At 42.4% G+C, this 11,929-nt stretch overlaps 1 protein-coding gene across 1 annotated transcript; it reads right to left on the bottom strand.

The window, feature by feature from the left end:
• Positions 1-1,774: 1,774 nt before the first annotated feature.
• Positions 1,775-11,255, bottom strand: HRG (histidine rich glycoprotein). Its single transcript, XM_070243444.1, has 7 exons — positions 10,929-11,255; positions 9,076-9,192; positions 8,132-8,222; positions 6,780-6,946; positions 5,503-5,583; positions 3,610-3,711; positions 1,775-2,591 (listed from the first exon to the last, which is right to left on the bottom strand). Exons 1-7 carry the CDS (start codon positions 11,118-11,120, stop codon positions 1,857-1,859), a joined length of 1,485 nt encoding a protein of 494 aa, XP_070099545.1. The 5' UTR covers positions 11,121-11,255; the 3' UTR covers positions 1,775-1,856.
• Between the last annotated feature and the right edge of the window lie 674 nt (positions 11,256-11,929).

Genomic DNA, 11,929 nt, shown 5'->3' with positions numbered 1-11,929 from the left:
TCTGTGAGGTATTAACCTAAGTTATTTGTTTGGTCTTCCTGGATTTCACCTTTCTCTACACCCTATTAAAGCAGGCAATCCTGTGTTCACGCGGAGGAATGTGACTCTGCAGGGCCGACATTCAGCTGCTGCCACTCTGGCTGTTTATGGCTGGCGACTGTTCTGACTGGTGGTTGTGTCTGGTTTGATCGTCAGTGCTTGCATCATATTGGTTATTAAATATTTTGAGTATCATCAGTGTGGCTCTAGGAAATGAAGTCTAGACATACTCCAAGGAGGAAAGGGAAATGGGCCTCCACCATTATCATTTTTTAGAGAAGAAAGATGGGACCCAAAGAGGTTTAATAACTTGCTTAGGATCTTATAGTCAGTAAGTTGTGGGACTGGAATTAGAACCCAGATCAGCCTCCTCCCAAGTCATATTCTTTCTTGTTTATTACACTGCCTGTATACACTGCCAAGACCTTTTTCTGAGTCTTCATTTGAAACACCATGATCAGCCTTGTACTCCTTTCCAACTCCTTCTGGACTGTGCACCATCAGTCATTGCCTTACTTTCCCAGCTTCAGCTTCTTCATCTTTACGGACCCCTCCTTCTTCCCTGCCTAAGAACTTACCCAAGTCTCTTTCACCCTTAGTTTTTTTCCTACCCCCCCAACCCCAACACTAGAATCTCCCTTCTGCCATCACCACACCCCTGAAACTGCTCCAGTAAGTCAGGTAGAGAGAACCTGAAGTCTTTGTAGACTGTATCTAAACGCTCGAGCCCTGGTTTGGGAAGAAGAGAAAAGAAAGAGGATTAGGATGTAGAAAAAGAGTCCTCTGGCATCAAAAAAGAAGAAAGAGAAGTTATCTGAGACTAGAGAGCCCCTAGTCTGGGGAGAACAGAGGAGTCTGGGGGTCCTGAAGCCAAGGACACCTCTGTCCTGCTTTCTGGACATGTAGCATGGAAGGCAGATGATTTCAGGGAGAGAAAAGCCATATGATATCTCTTAATATTCACGTCCATTAGCAGTCTTACAGGGACTCCTATATCCCCAGTTTGATACAGAAGTAGCAGATAAACTAGACCCAAAGAGCAATGTGAACAGGGTTGTAAGCATCCTTCAGCAGGGGCCCCTTGTGTACCAGTAATGAAGAATCAGACCTCCTTCTCGTGCCCACCACACAAATACCTTGGCACTACTTGAGAGTCTAGAACTGTGATATAATTTTGTGTGAGGTGTAGTAGGGTGGGGGGACTCCAAGAAGGACTGAGAGTCAGTTTCCCATTAGCCCAGTAGGATGGCAACCTGAAATAGAAATTAATTTGTTCCTAAAATAAAGTGATATTTCCTGTGCCCCTGAATTTATGATCGTGATTCATGCCTACAACCTTCTTTGCAATTTATAGCCCGACCTTTGTTTGCTTCATAATTGAATTTAGAACTGATTTTTTTCCAAAAGGAAATTTAGAGAACTAGAAATAACAAGTAGGAGAGAATATGGAGCACTTTTATGAGAATAATCCTTTAAGTGATAATACATACCTTCCCGTTATGCCCAGCTACAGTGTAAGTACTAATAGAGGAAAGGCTCTAGAATTAAAAGAGTTAAGTCCAAGAAAGAAAGAAATTCTGAGGATCAGAGATTTGCCTCAAGTAATGTAGCGGCCAGTGACAGAATTAACTTCTGACTTATGGCGCTTCCGTTTGTCTCTCTTCTCCTGCCATCTCCTCCACCACCCACATTTTGCCCAAATGTGAGTATGAAGAAAAGTTAAAACAAGTTCTAATTTTGTGTTTATTACTGGTCACATTTTATTTATGGTTCTAATTCAGAATATTATTCATATTTCCCCATCAAGAAATCAGATTTTATTTTGAAATAGTATACGCAAAAAACGTTGAGACTTGTAGAAGCTCACTCTTGAACGTCCCTGGACATTGGTCAGAGGCTGATTGAGGGAAGGGCTGAAATTCTGGCTTTAGAGGATCATTGTGGTTCGGTATTGAGAAGATGGGAAAATTGGCTTCGGGCAGAGGAAGAACTTCACCTTTCTTTAGTGGAGGGAGTCGGTGAACATATCCAATTTGTTTCCAATGGAAGGGAAAGTGTCGTTTACCTGGACCTCTTTCTTCTGAGTGCCTAGGTGGTGGGCCATGGCCCAAGCGATGATGATCTTGGGGACCTTGGCTATTGGGTGGTGGGTCACATGGTCCATGGTCATGGAAATCATGGCCATGGGGATGGTGTCCATGGGGAGGGGGTCCATGGGGTGGGGGTCCATGGGGATGGTGTCCACGGGGAGGGGGTCCATGAGGAGGAGGTCCATGGGGAGGGGGTCCATGGGGACAGGGTCCAAGGGGAAGGGGTCCATCAGGAGGGGGTCCACGGGGAGGGGGTCCATCAGGAGGAGGTCCATGGGGAGGGGGTCCATGGGGACAGGGTCCAAGGGGAGGGGGTCCATGAGGAGGGTGTCTATGGGGAGGGGGTCCATGGGGAGGGTGTCCATGGGGATGGTGCTCACTGAAACTATGATTATGCTCATGCCGACCAGAGTGGAAGGGATGGCCAAAATGGCGTGGTCCACCATGGATGTTTCTATGCTCCTAGCAAAGGACACAGAAAAGTGAATATTATCAGGCAATACAAAAGAAGTTAGATGTTTAACTTGATTTAGACCAATGGCTTCCAGACTTTTGGATTCCACAAATCAACATTAAAAGCAGGAGTACCAAAAAAGAGTTCTCACATTTTGATCTAGCCGAGTTGACATTTAAAAATATAAACAACACCTATCATCTACCACCATCATTATTTCACAAAAGGAACAATATTTTGATAACATAGGAGTCAGAAAGATAATCTCAGAGTAAAGGATGGTCCTTTACATGGAATAAATGTTATATTATGAAAAACTGTCCTTACTATCCTTATTTTTCTTGTTTCAAAATAAAATGGTGAAATTATATTATGGAATAGCACTCATCTGTAGACCAACATTTGGAAAACTAGGGCCTTATAATTTATATGCTCAACAGAGTCTGAGGCTTTGTGATATAAGCATCTCTTATTCCTAAAGGTTGAGCACTTCACCTCTTCACTCCCCTCCTTGTTTAGATTTTAATATTTTAAAAAATCTATGGAGCCATGTTCATGGTGACAAATATGCCCCCTTTTTTTGGTTTGGCACATGGATGTCTGGATTATTTTCAGTTTGTTTGCTGATATAAAAAAATACTGTGAAGAATATCTTGGTATAGAACAAAGCTTTCTGAGACAGATGTACCTAATAATAAAAGCTAGGAATTTTTAGGTCTCAGCACTAGAGTCCTGACTACAAGGGCCATTTTCAAATTCATTAAAGGTTGGTTAGTCATGATTTTACTCTTCTGCCAAATCTTACCCCTCCTCAATTCTAGAAAAATTTTTATACTTTTTTTGTCATACTAGAAATTTCACTCCTTTTTCCAGGGACCTACCGTCTGTATTTCTCCCCGATCCAGTCTCTTCTCTCTCTCCCTCCCTCTCTCTCTCTCTCACACACACACAGAACCACAAGAACAAAATACACCATGTGTGTGAAAAAAATGTCAAAAGATGACAAAGGCTACTTAGGCAACCCACCTCAAGGTTGAAGACTTTACAGTTTACTACAATGTCTTTTGGGATTTCCAAGGCAGAGACTCCTACATCATAGGACAAATCTGCTCTGCAGAATCCAAAGACCTATAAAGAAGAGAGAGGCCTGTTAATGTGTGTGTGTGTGTGTGTGCGTGGCAGATGGTATGAAGGTGCCCAGCTAGAGTTATAAACTTCCAGACATTTGGGAAAGGAAGAAGAGCTTTAGAAAAATCAGGGTAGTATTATCAAATATCTCCACCAGATATTTAACAATCTTTCCTAGTCAACACTTTTGGGAAAATGCAGGTTCTGAAGCGTTTCATTACAAGTTGCTGTGATTCTCCTTCCCGAGCCGTCACCAGGATTGGGCTTCCCCATGGGGGGTAGTGAGGAATACCACCTCATCAGGTGCTTGCCTTTAGGCCAACCTTTCTTCACTGAAGACCTGAGTTATCTGTGCCAAGACAGAAGGAAGAGCTGCATAGAAGAGGATTTGCACAACTTTAACCAGTTCTTTGGAGGAAAGTATTGGAAAGTAGGGAGCTAGGATAAAGACGGTTTGCAATGACCTGTCAAAGTGACTGTCGGCTGGCCATACCCTAAGTATAGGGGCTGTGACTGGCTTGCAAACCTATGCCCCAGAAGGCCCTAAACCCAGCTATCAAAGTTAGACTAGGACAAGAAAAAAACTCCTTTCTGGAAGAGATTGTTAGCATTGAGGTTCTGAGTACAGTTTTGGAGCCTGACAGACCTATGTTAATCCTGGTTTCACCATTTAGTGGTTACATGTTTAGGCAAGTTAAAATTTCTAAAATTTCTGAAACTCAGTCTTTATCTGTAAAACGGGTGTGACACTATCTACCCACAGGTTGTGGGATGGCTTAATTAAATGAGATAATGCTGTGAAACACTTAGCACTAAGAGGCCTCTTCTCCAGCCACCATGTTTCTGCACTGGGTTTTCATTACCCATGCAAAGATATGTAAAGGTATGATGGGGATGGGAAAGGTGGAGGGAGGCATCTTTTGTGGTGGCAACTTAAGCAGGATTCTAGAACTGCTTCAGATTGCAAAGTTGAACAGCCAGAAAAGGAGCTAATGAATGCTTCCTCTCTTCCAGTCCTGAAGAATGTGTTGTCAAACCTCAGAAAAATCCTGGACCTGAAATCAGAAGGCCACCATTAAGATCCTGCATCCTAACACTTCCTAGCTATGTGCCCTTAGGCAAGTGGTTAAACTTCTAGGCCCTCCTGTCCCAGGGAAATGGGGACAGACACTTGCTTCTCCTCAGTGGGGTTGTCATAGGGCTCCAACAAGGCAGTAATACATGTGAATGTGTTTCGTAAACTATGACCATACAAATGCTGAGTATTATTAAGATCTTATTGCAGGTTCATGAGTATCAATTTATAAATGATTAGGGGAAAATCCCACCGGGCTGAGCACAGGAGAAATGCGTTCTAATCTCAGCTTCGTTGTGAACACTGGGCAAGAGCCCTTACTTTGCTGAGCCTCAGTTCCCTCCCCATTTGTCACATGAGGTCACTGAGAGGAGTAAATGAGATGAAGCAAATGAAAGCACCCATGGGTGTAGGTTCTTAGTATGAATGGGTTATTAGTTTTAGCAAAGTCTTTAATCATAATGGGTTTAGAAACTTAGTTTTAAGTTGAGGTATATATCATGTATATTATCAAATAATTTTCTCGTGATTCACTTAACTTTTCTGTGCCTCAGTTTCCCCATCTGTAAATCAGGGATAAAAATAGTATCTACCTCATAGAGTGGTGGTGGGGTTAATAAGTTAACATAAGTGTAAAGCACTTACAAGTGTTCCTGGCACACAGTAAGCACTCTCTAAACGTTACCTAGTGTTTCACAGACATTCATAGTGCTCACCTTGGACGGTCTGCGAGAATGGCGACTGGAGCAGTTCCTCACAGAGAAGTCCAAATAGTACTTGGTTCTTTCCCCTCCTCTCTGGAACAAAGTAGATCAAACCAGTTTCAGGAACATAAAAAGTAGGAAAAAAATTCGGAAAATAGATACCTACTATCCAATATACTGTAAGTACTGTGAGGATTCAAAATCACCAATATGTGCCATTTTTCTTATGGTGTCTGCCTTTTAAAAATTTGTTATGTAAGTGATAAAGTGAATACTATTTCATTGAAAAGGTTCAAATAATACTGACATCAACAAGCATAGTGAAAAATCACCCTTCCTGCACCCCAACCTCTCTGAGGTACCACTATCATCCATTTGATGTGTTTCTCCTTCTAGTCTTTTCCTATATATGTTGCACATATACACATATATCTGATTATTTAACATGAGTGGGCTCATAGACTAAGTATTGTTCTGTAACTTGCTTTTCCCCTCAGCAACATGTTGTGAAACTCTTTCCAATGCATATCGGTTCAAAACATTCTTTTTAGTAACTGTGTTGCATTTACTCCATTGTTTGTATGCACCATAATCTATTTAACTTTGCATTTTCAAAATGCATGATACACATCAACTAGCTGCTCTACAAGACCACTCTGGGTGGGAGGTGCTTGGGTCCTTGGACTGGGAGGTAGGAAAACTGTCTAGCTCCTGCCACACTGCTGGGTGTGGTGAGGTAGTTTCTCTGAGCCTCAGCTTCCCATCATAATACAAAGAAGTTGGGACCAGATGATTTTTTTTTTCTTGCTGAGGAAGATTCGCCCTGAGCTAACATCTTTGCCAATCTTCCTCTATTTTTTATGTGGGTCACCGCCTCAGCATGGCCACTGACCAGTGGTGTAAATCTACACCTGGGAACAGAACCCGGGCCACTGAAGTGGAGCATGCTGAACTTAACCACTAGGTCACAGGGCTGGCCCCAGGACCAGATGATATTGAATGATTCACATAACCCTAATATGTTCTTCTGTCTTTCCCTCTTTCCTGTTTGGGGTTTTCCCTCCCTTCTGTCAGACATTCACCCTTCCTACTACTCCAAAAAATAAAAAACTGCAGTATGGTAGTTCTTTGGTATTTGCTGCCTGTCTGTTTAAGCTGCAACAGGGATCTCAATTTGAAAGGTAGCTGGCCAAGTGAGGTTGGTGGAGAGGGATGGTGCCGCTGAGTTTGCACCTGCCTGGTTGGAGCCTGGGCTCTTGGACACTAGCTGGATATGAGTAGAGACTCACCGCTCTTGCTACTCTCTCCACTTTGTCCACTCTGAAAGAGGCAAAATCATCATTCTCTCTCTTGTACTTCTCAAGGGCTCTGTCAGCTAGTTGTCTGTAGAGCTCGGTATCCTCAAAGAAATCAAAGAGTACGGGGCTGTCTTTGGTATTGGCCAGCGCTGAAGAGACTGGAGAAAGAAGATGGCGGCTTTGCAGTTACTGGTTTGGAAACAGCAGCGTTAATGCTGGAACTTAATACGTATAAGCATGGTGGCAAGAATAACAGCAGCTTCCATTTTGCAGATGGGCATATCAAGAATTGGAGAAGCTAAGTAACTCATTCAAGATTGAATCAGCCAATCAACAGCAGAGCCAAACGTAAACCCAGATCCTTCTGATCTTCAAGTCTCTGTTGTGACCTCTATTAATAATGCCCTCCCATCACTCATAAAGTGTTGATATTTTAGTGAACTCTTCCTGTCTCTGGCAAAGAGGGAGAGACATCCTTAACATAAAGTTTTGCTCAGAGAAAGGAGAAGATACGGCTCAATTTTTCCTTAAGGCGACCTCCTGAATGAGTTGCTTGACTGTTGAATTTTTGTATATTGAATCATGTTGAGACTTGCTATTTTTAAAGCAACTCTGTAATCATTCTTTTTGAAAAAGTAAGTAAAAGAACATGGGATTTAGAATCATCCCTGGTAGGATAGGGTCATGTCTTCCCCACATTTTGCCTGTGTTCTCAAGGCCAAATTATTGAGCCTCTTTTAGCTCAGTTATTTTATCTCTAAAATAGAAAGTATCGTAATCTTTACCTCATGGTCTTGTTGTGAAATTAAATGAGGTAACATATGTATAATTGCTTTGCAAACTGCAGAGTAATAAACAACTTTTAGATGTTGACGTCAATATTTGCTGAGTGCCAAGTGCTTTGCAAAGTATATTACAGAGACCACCTTATTTAATTCTAACAAAGACCTGAAGGGCTAATACTATTGCTATCCTCATTTCACCAAAGAGGAAAGCTTAAAGAGGTTAAGTAATTGCCCTCGAGACCACACAACTAGGAAGTAATGAGCTTGGGGTTCAAACTCAAGCAAATCTGACCCCAGAGCCCATGTTCTAAACAATGATGCTATTCTGCCTCTCATAGATTTCTATTTTTATATATTGAATTTCTTTAAAGGAAGGTGCATGAATAACAGGGGAAAACTCTCTCCTTTCTCTTCTCAAGAGAGTAAGTAATAATCAAGTCCATGAAGGCAGGGACCATTTCTGATATGTACATCTATAGTATTATATGATAAATACCACCGCGAGATTGAATTTTATATTAATCTAGAATTAAGTAGCATTTTAACAGATTACCATACCGGAACTTGTGGTGCAGTTAAAGTCTTTCACTCTAAGATCCTGAGATTCATTCAAATATGTTATTGCTAATACCTTGCATTGTCCGATCACCTGTAAGAAAGAGGTGTTTGTGTCATTGCATACTGCTTTCCTCAGGTTGAATAGGAGGGAATAAAAAAGTAAAGTGAGACAACATACTCTTACTATCAGTTTAAAATTTATTTGTTGTTTCTATCACGAAATCCTCTCTCAAAACCTGTATTTTCTTAGTCTGTTTCTGTGTGCTGGATGCTATAGGCATCTAAAACCCTCATGAGAACCAGGAAGAAACTACTTAAATGGATCATGACCATATCCCAAACATATTCAAGGAGAAAAATGCTAAAACTCCTAGATATGTAAACATGTTATTTTCTGGAACTGAAATCTTCTGTCTGTGCTTACTCATCTTTGTTTTCTCCTCCCGTGGCAGAGAGCCTGGGATCTGAGTACTCAAATGCAATGTGCAGAAGAAGGCCCTATTCCTTACGGTACCTCCAACTAAACCCTCCGGCCATTCCTGCTACCAGCCTTTATAGGACACAATTACAAGTCCACAGGTTCTCAGACTCATAGACTGTAAGGACCAGAAAGGGCCTTAGAGTTCATCTGCTCTCAATGCCTCCTTTTATTTTACAGATGAGGAGACAAAGTCTGGTGATGTTAGGTGATTTGCCCAAGGTCTCACAGCTGGTCATGCTATCTCATAGGAGCACAAGCCCCACTGACTTATCTTGAGCTGGGTTCCCAGGTATGGCTCTGAAGAGAATGTCACTCAAGGTCAACATAGTCTTCATGAGTCAAGAGGCAGAAGCTGCTCTTACTCTTCTACTGTGTTAGCCTAGGCATGTGGCTACCCATGGTAAGCAGAGTCGACAGAAGTCAAGAATGCTAAGAGGAGGGGAATGGTACCCTGTTTACTTACTATATCAGATGGCCGTCTAGAAACAGCTGGCTCACAGTCTTCCCCGTGTTTCTTATATAGCACCGGACAGTCAGATTCTTCCACATCTAGGACTAAATAATAGACAGCTGCGGATTCCTAAGGAAAGCCAAGAAAGCAGCAGGTGAGTAGCATGCGGGAGCCCAGTGCATTTTCAATAAAAACAATCTCTTTATTTCTTAAACAGAATTCCTGGTTTTCTCCAAATCATTGCAGATGTCCTACCTTTGTGTCATTTGATCTATTTATTTGAATAAATAGCTTCAAAGAGTTACTTCCAAATATTCTGTTTAACAGTTTGTGATGTTGCTCCTGCCCATGAGCTTTAAAAAGCAATCACTAAATAGCAGTGTTGGTTTGGGTGGAGGTGTTGAAGGTGCAAGCCTAGAATTCTAAGTGATGACAGTCACATAATGGCCTCCAATCTGTATATGTAGTTGTGTTGTCTCCCCCAGCTCTATTCCTGCACTTGGATTTCTTGTCTTGATTTCCACTTGACCAAAGCTAAGATCACCCTCTTTTATTGCAACTTCCCCTCTCTCAACTTCCCTTGTCTTTTGTCAGCAGCATCATTAACTATTTGTTGCCTTAGTCTTTGGCTTAAAAATGTGACATCAACTTTGATTTCTTCCTTTTCTTTGCTTTTACTATTCAGTCAGCAGGCCTTGAATGGTCTTCCTTTGAAATGTCTCATGTGGTTTCTTCATCCTTATTGCCCTGTGTCCCATTGCCTGGGTCTGATCTTCATTTCCTTATTCCTGAACTAGCTTCCTAGTTCACATCCCTGTCAGTTGCATCCATCTCTCCAGGGACGCTGTGCCCGCTTCCAACACACCCCTCCACTTTCTGTACTACCACTGGGAAGTAGCACTGTGCCGATTCATCCTGTGTCCTACCCACGTGGCAGAGAGCCTGGAATGGGACTAATGATCACTAAATTGCTGGTTGAATCCTAAATTCCTGCACTCTCGTTCTCTGTAACCTGTGGTGCCTCATGTCTAATACTTTAACAACTATCATTTTCTCTGCTTGTCCTCTGTGGTACTCCGTGGTCTGGCCTCCCTGATTCAGTGGGTCCAGCACAGGGTAAGTTATTTTTTGGAGGGTGGGGAGGGAGGCCTCCGTCCATAATCTCTACAAGCCCTCAAATCCATTCCAAGTAAGCATAGAATCTAAGTGAAGACAGTAGGCTTGCTTTGCTTCAAGACAAACCTACTGTCTCTCTTTCAAGCTGATGGCTTCTCCAAAGCTCACACAGATCTTTTGGAACCTCTCTGCTTATGTTCAGTTACTCGCTGATACCTTCCTTCCTGATTCCCTTCCCCCATAGAGGTGGTATGCCTGGAATTCTCCTGGAATGCTTTTAACCCGGGTCACCTTCCTCTTCAAATCCTGTTCACTCTTCAGGACCCCAATGAAGCCTCCTCCCATTCAATCTTAATCAATCTCCTTTCATTAGATTGCTCCAGCATCTATACCACGCACTTGGTCACTTGAGTACATCTTATCTTACAGTTTGCCCATGTGTGCATGCGAGCTGATTACTATTTCCTTGAGGGCAAGGCCCGCAGCTCATTCTAATTTTTCTCTTACACTACTTAGCATTTGATTGTGCTCTGCACACATGCTTATAGATTGATTCATAGTTGAGTATATACTAATAACAAACATTAATTTGAAGGAAAAGAGAACAGTCTAGAGCAGCAGCAGAAACTAAACAGAAAACCCTGATCAAAGCCATTCTGTTGTGCAAAACAGTAGGCTTAGGGGCCAGAGTCACACTGGTCCCTGGTGCATGGTCTCCTGACTGAGCTCTGGCACGAGCAATTCCTCACCGCTTTGTCCACGTGGGCATCAGCAATCCGCACCAACTCGAAAAGGTAGCCATTCCATCGTCTTTTATTGATCTGGTCTAGAGCTGTCTTAGCCACGGACTCAGTTTCATCGCAGTTCAGGGGACTCACAGCAAAGGAGGCCCGCAGCGTGAGCAAAAGGGTCCAAAGCAGGGCTGCAGTGCACGCCTTCATTGTGTTACAATGTACAAACCATCCCTCGCTGTGATGTACCACAGCAGAGACTTCTATACAGACCTTCTAAAACACACACGCTATTGATTAGACAAAGTTTTTATACAGGTTTGTTGTGTAACCGGGGATGTTCACCTTGACCCCTGGTTAAAAGGTCTGTCAACACGCTGTAAATGATTAGTAAGTCCCAGGGACAGAGAGTTGAGACACGCCACTGGTGAGTGGTAAAACTGTGGGTTGCACAAATCTGGATATTTCTAGTAGGTGGTAGATCCAGAGTGCGTTTTTGACCATGACCCCTGCCTACATTGGTGTGGGGAAACAGGTTAGAAGTAAAGTAATTTTCCTCCATCTGCCTCCCCATCACTGTCAGATATTTCCACCATCACCCCCTCTTTGGATGACTGCTAACAGTCCTCAGTAGAATGCAGCCGCATTATTGAAGGGCAGTAACATATTAAAAGTTTAACACCAGGAAAGGAACTGAGTTCACGTAAAATGGAATGATTAAGAGGCTGTTGCTTTGGAGTCAGATCTGAGTTTCAGCCCTGCTCTGTTACTGTCTTACTGTGTGATGCTGAGTAAGCTATAAAACTTCTCCGATTCTTGGTTTCCTCACTTATAAAATGGGGATTAATAACTCTTGGCAGTATTGAGTGATAATAAGAAAACACATATAAAGCAACCAGTGCAATTCTTGGCAGAGACTCAGGTGCTGTATAAATGATGCTATTGATTATCATTGTTATTGTTGTTATTATTATTATGTGTGCCTGGGAAGAAGTTGGGGCCCCTCATATCATTCCAGT

Source organism: Equus caballus, chromosome 19 (genome assembly GCF_041296265.1).
Source record: "Equus caballus isolate H_3958 breed thoroughbred chromosome 19, TB-T2T, whole genome shotgun sequence".
NCBI lineage: Eukaryota > Metazoa > Chordata > Mammalia > Perissodactyla > Equidae > Equus > Equus caballus.
Note: the sequence above shows the minus strand (reverse complement) of the source record. Positions and strands in the feature narration are given on the sequence as shown.

Bases quoted from the DNA above. Each gene is read 5' to 3' on its own strand.
- HRG (XM_070243444.1), bottom strand. From the start codon at position 11,120: ATGAAGGCGTGCACTGCAGCCCTGCTTTGGACCCTTTTGCTCACGCTG. The intron at 8,223-9,075 runs GTAAGTAAACAG...TCTTTCTTACAG, and splicing joins CTAGACGGCCATCTGATATA to GTGATCGGACAATGCAAGGT. The intron at 2,592-3,609 runs GTGGGTTGCCTA...GTCCTTTGCTAG, and splicing joins GTAAAGTCTTCAACCTTGAG to GAGCATAGAAACATCCATGG.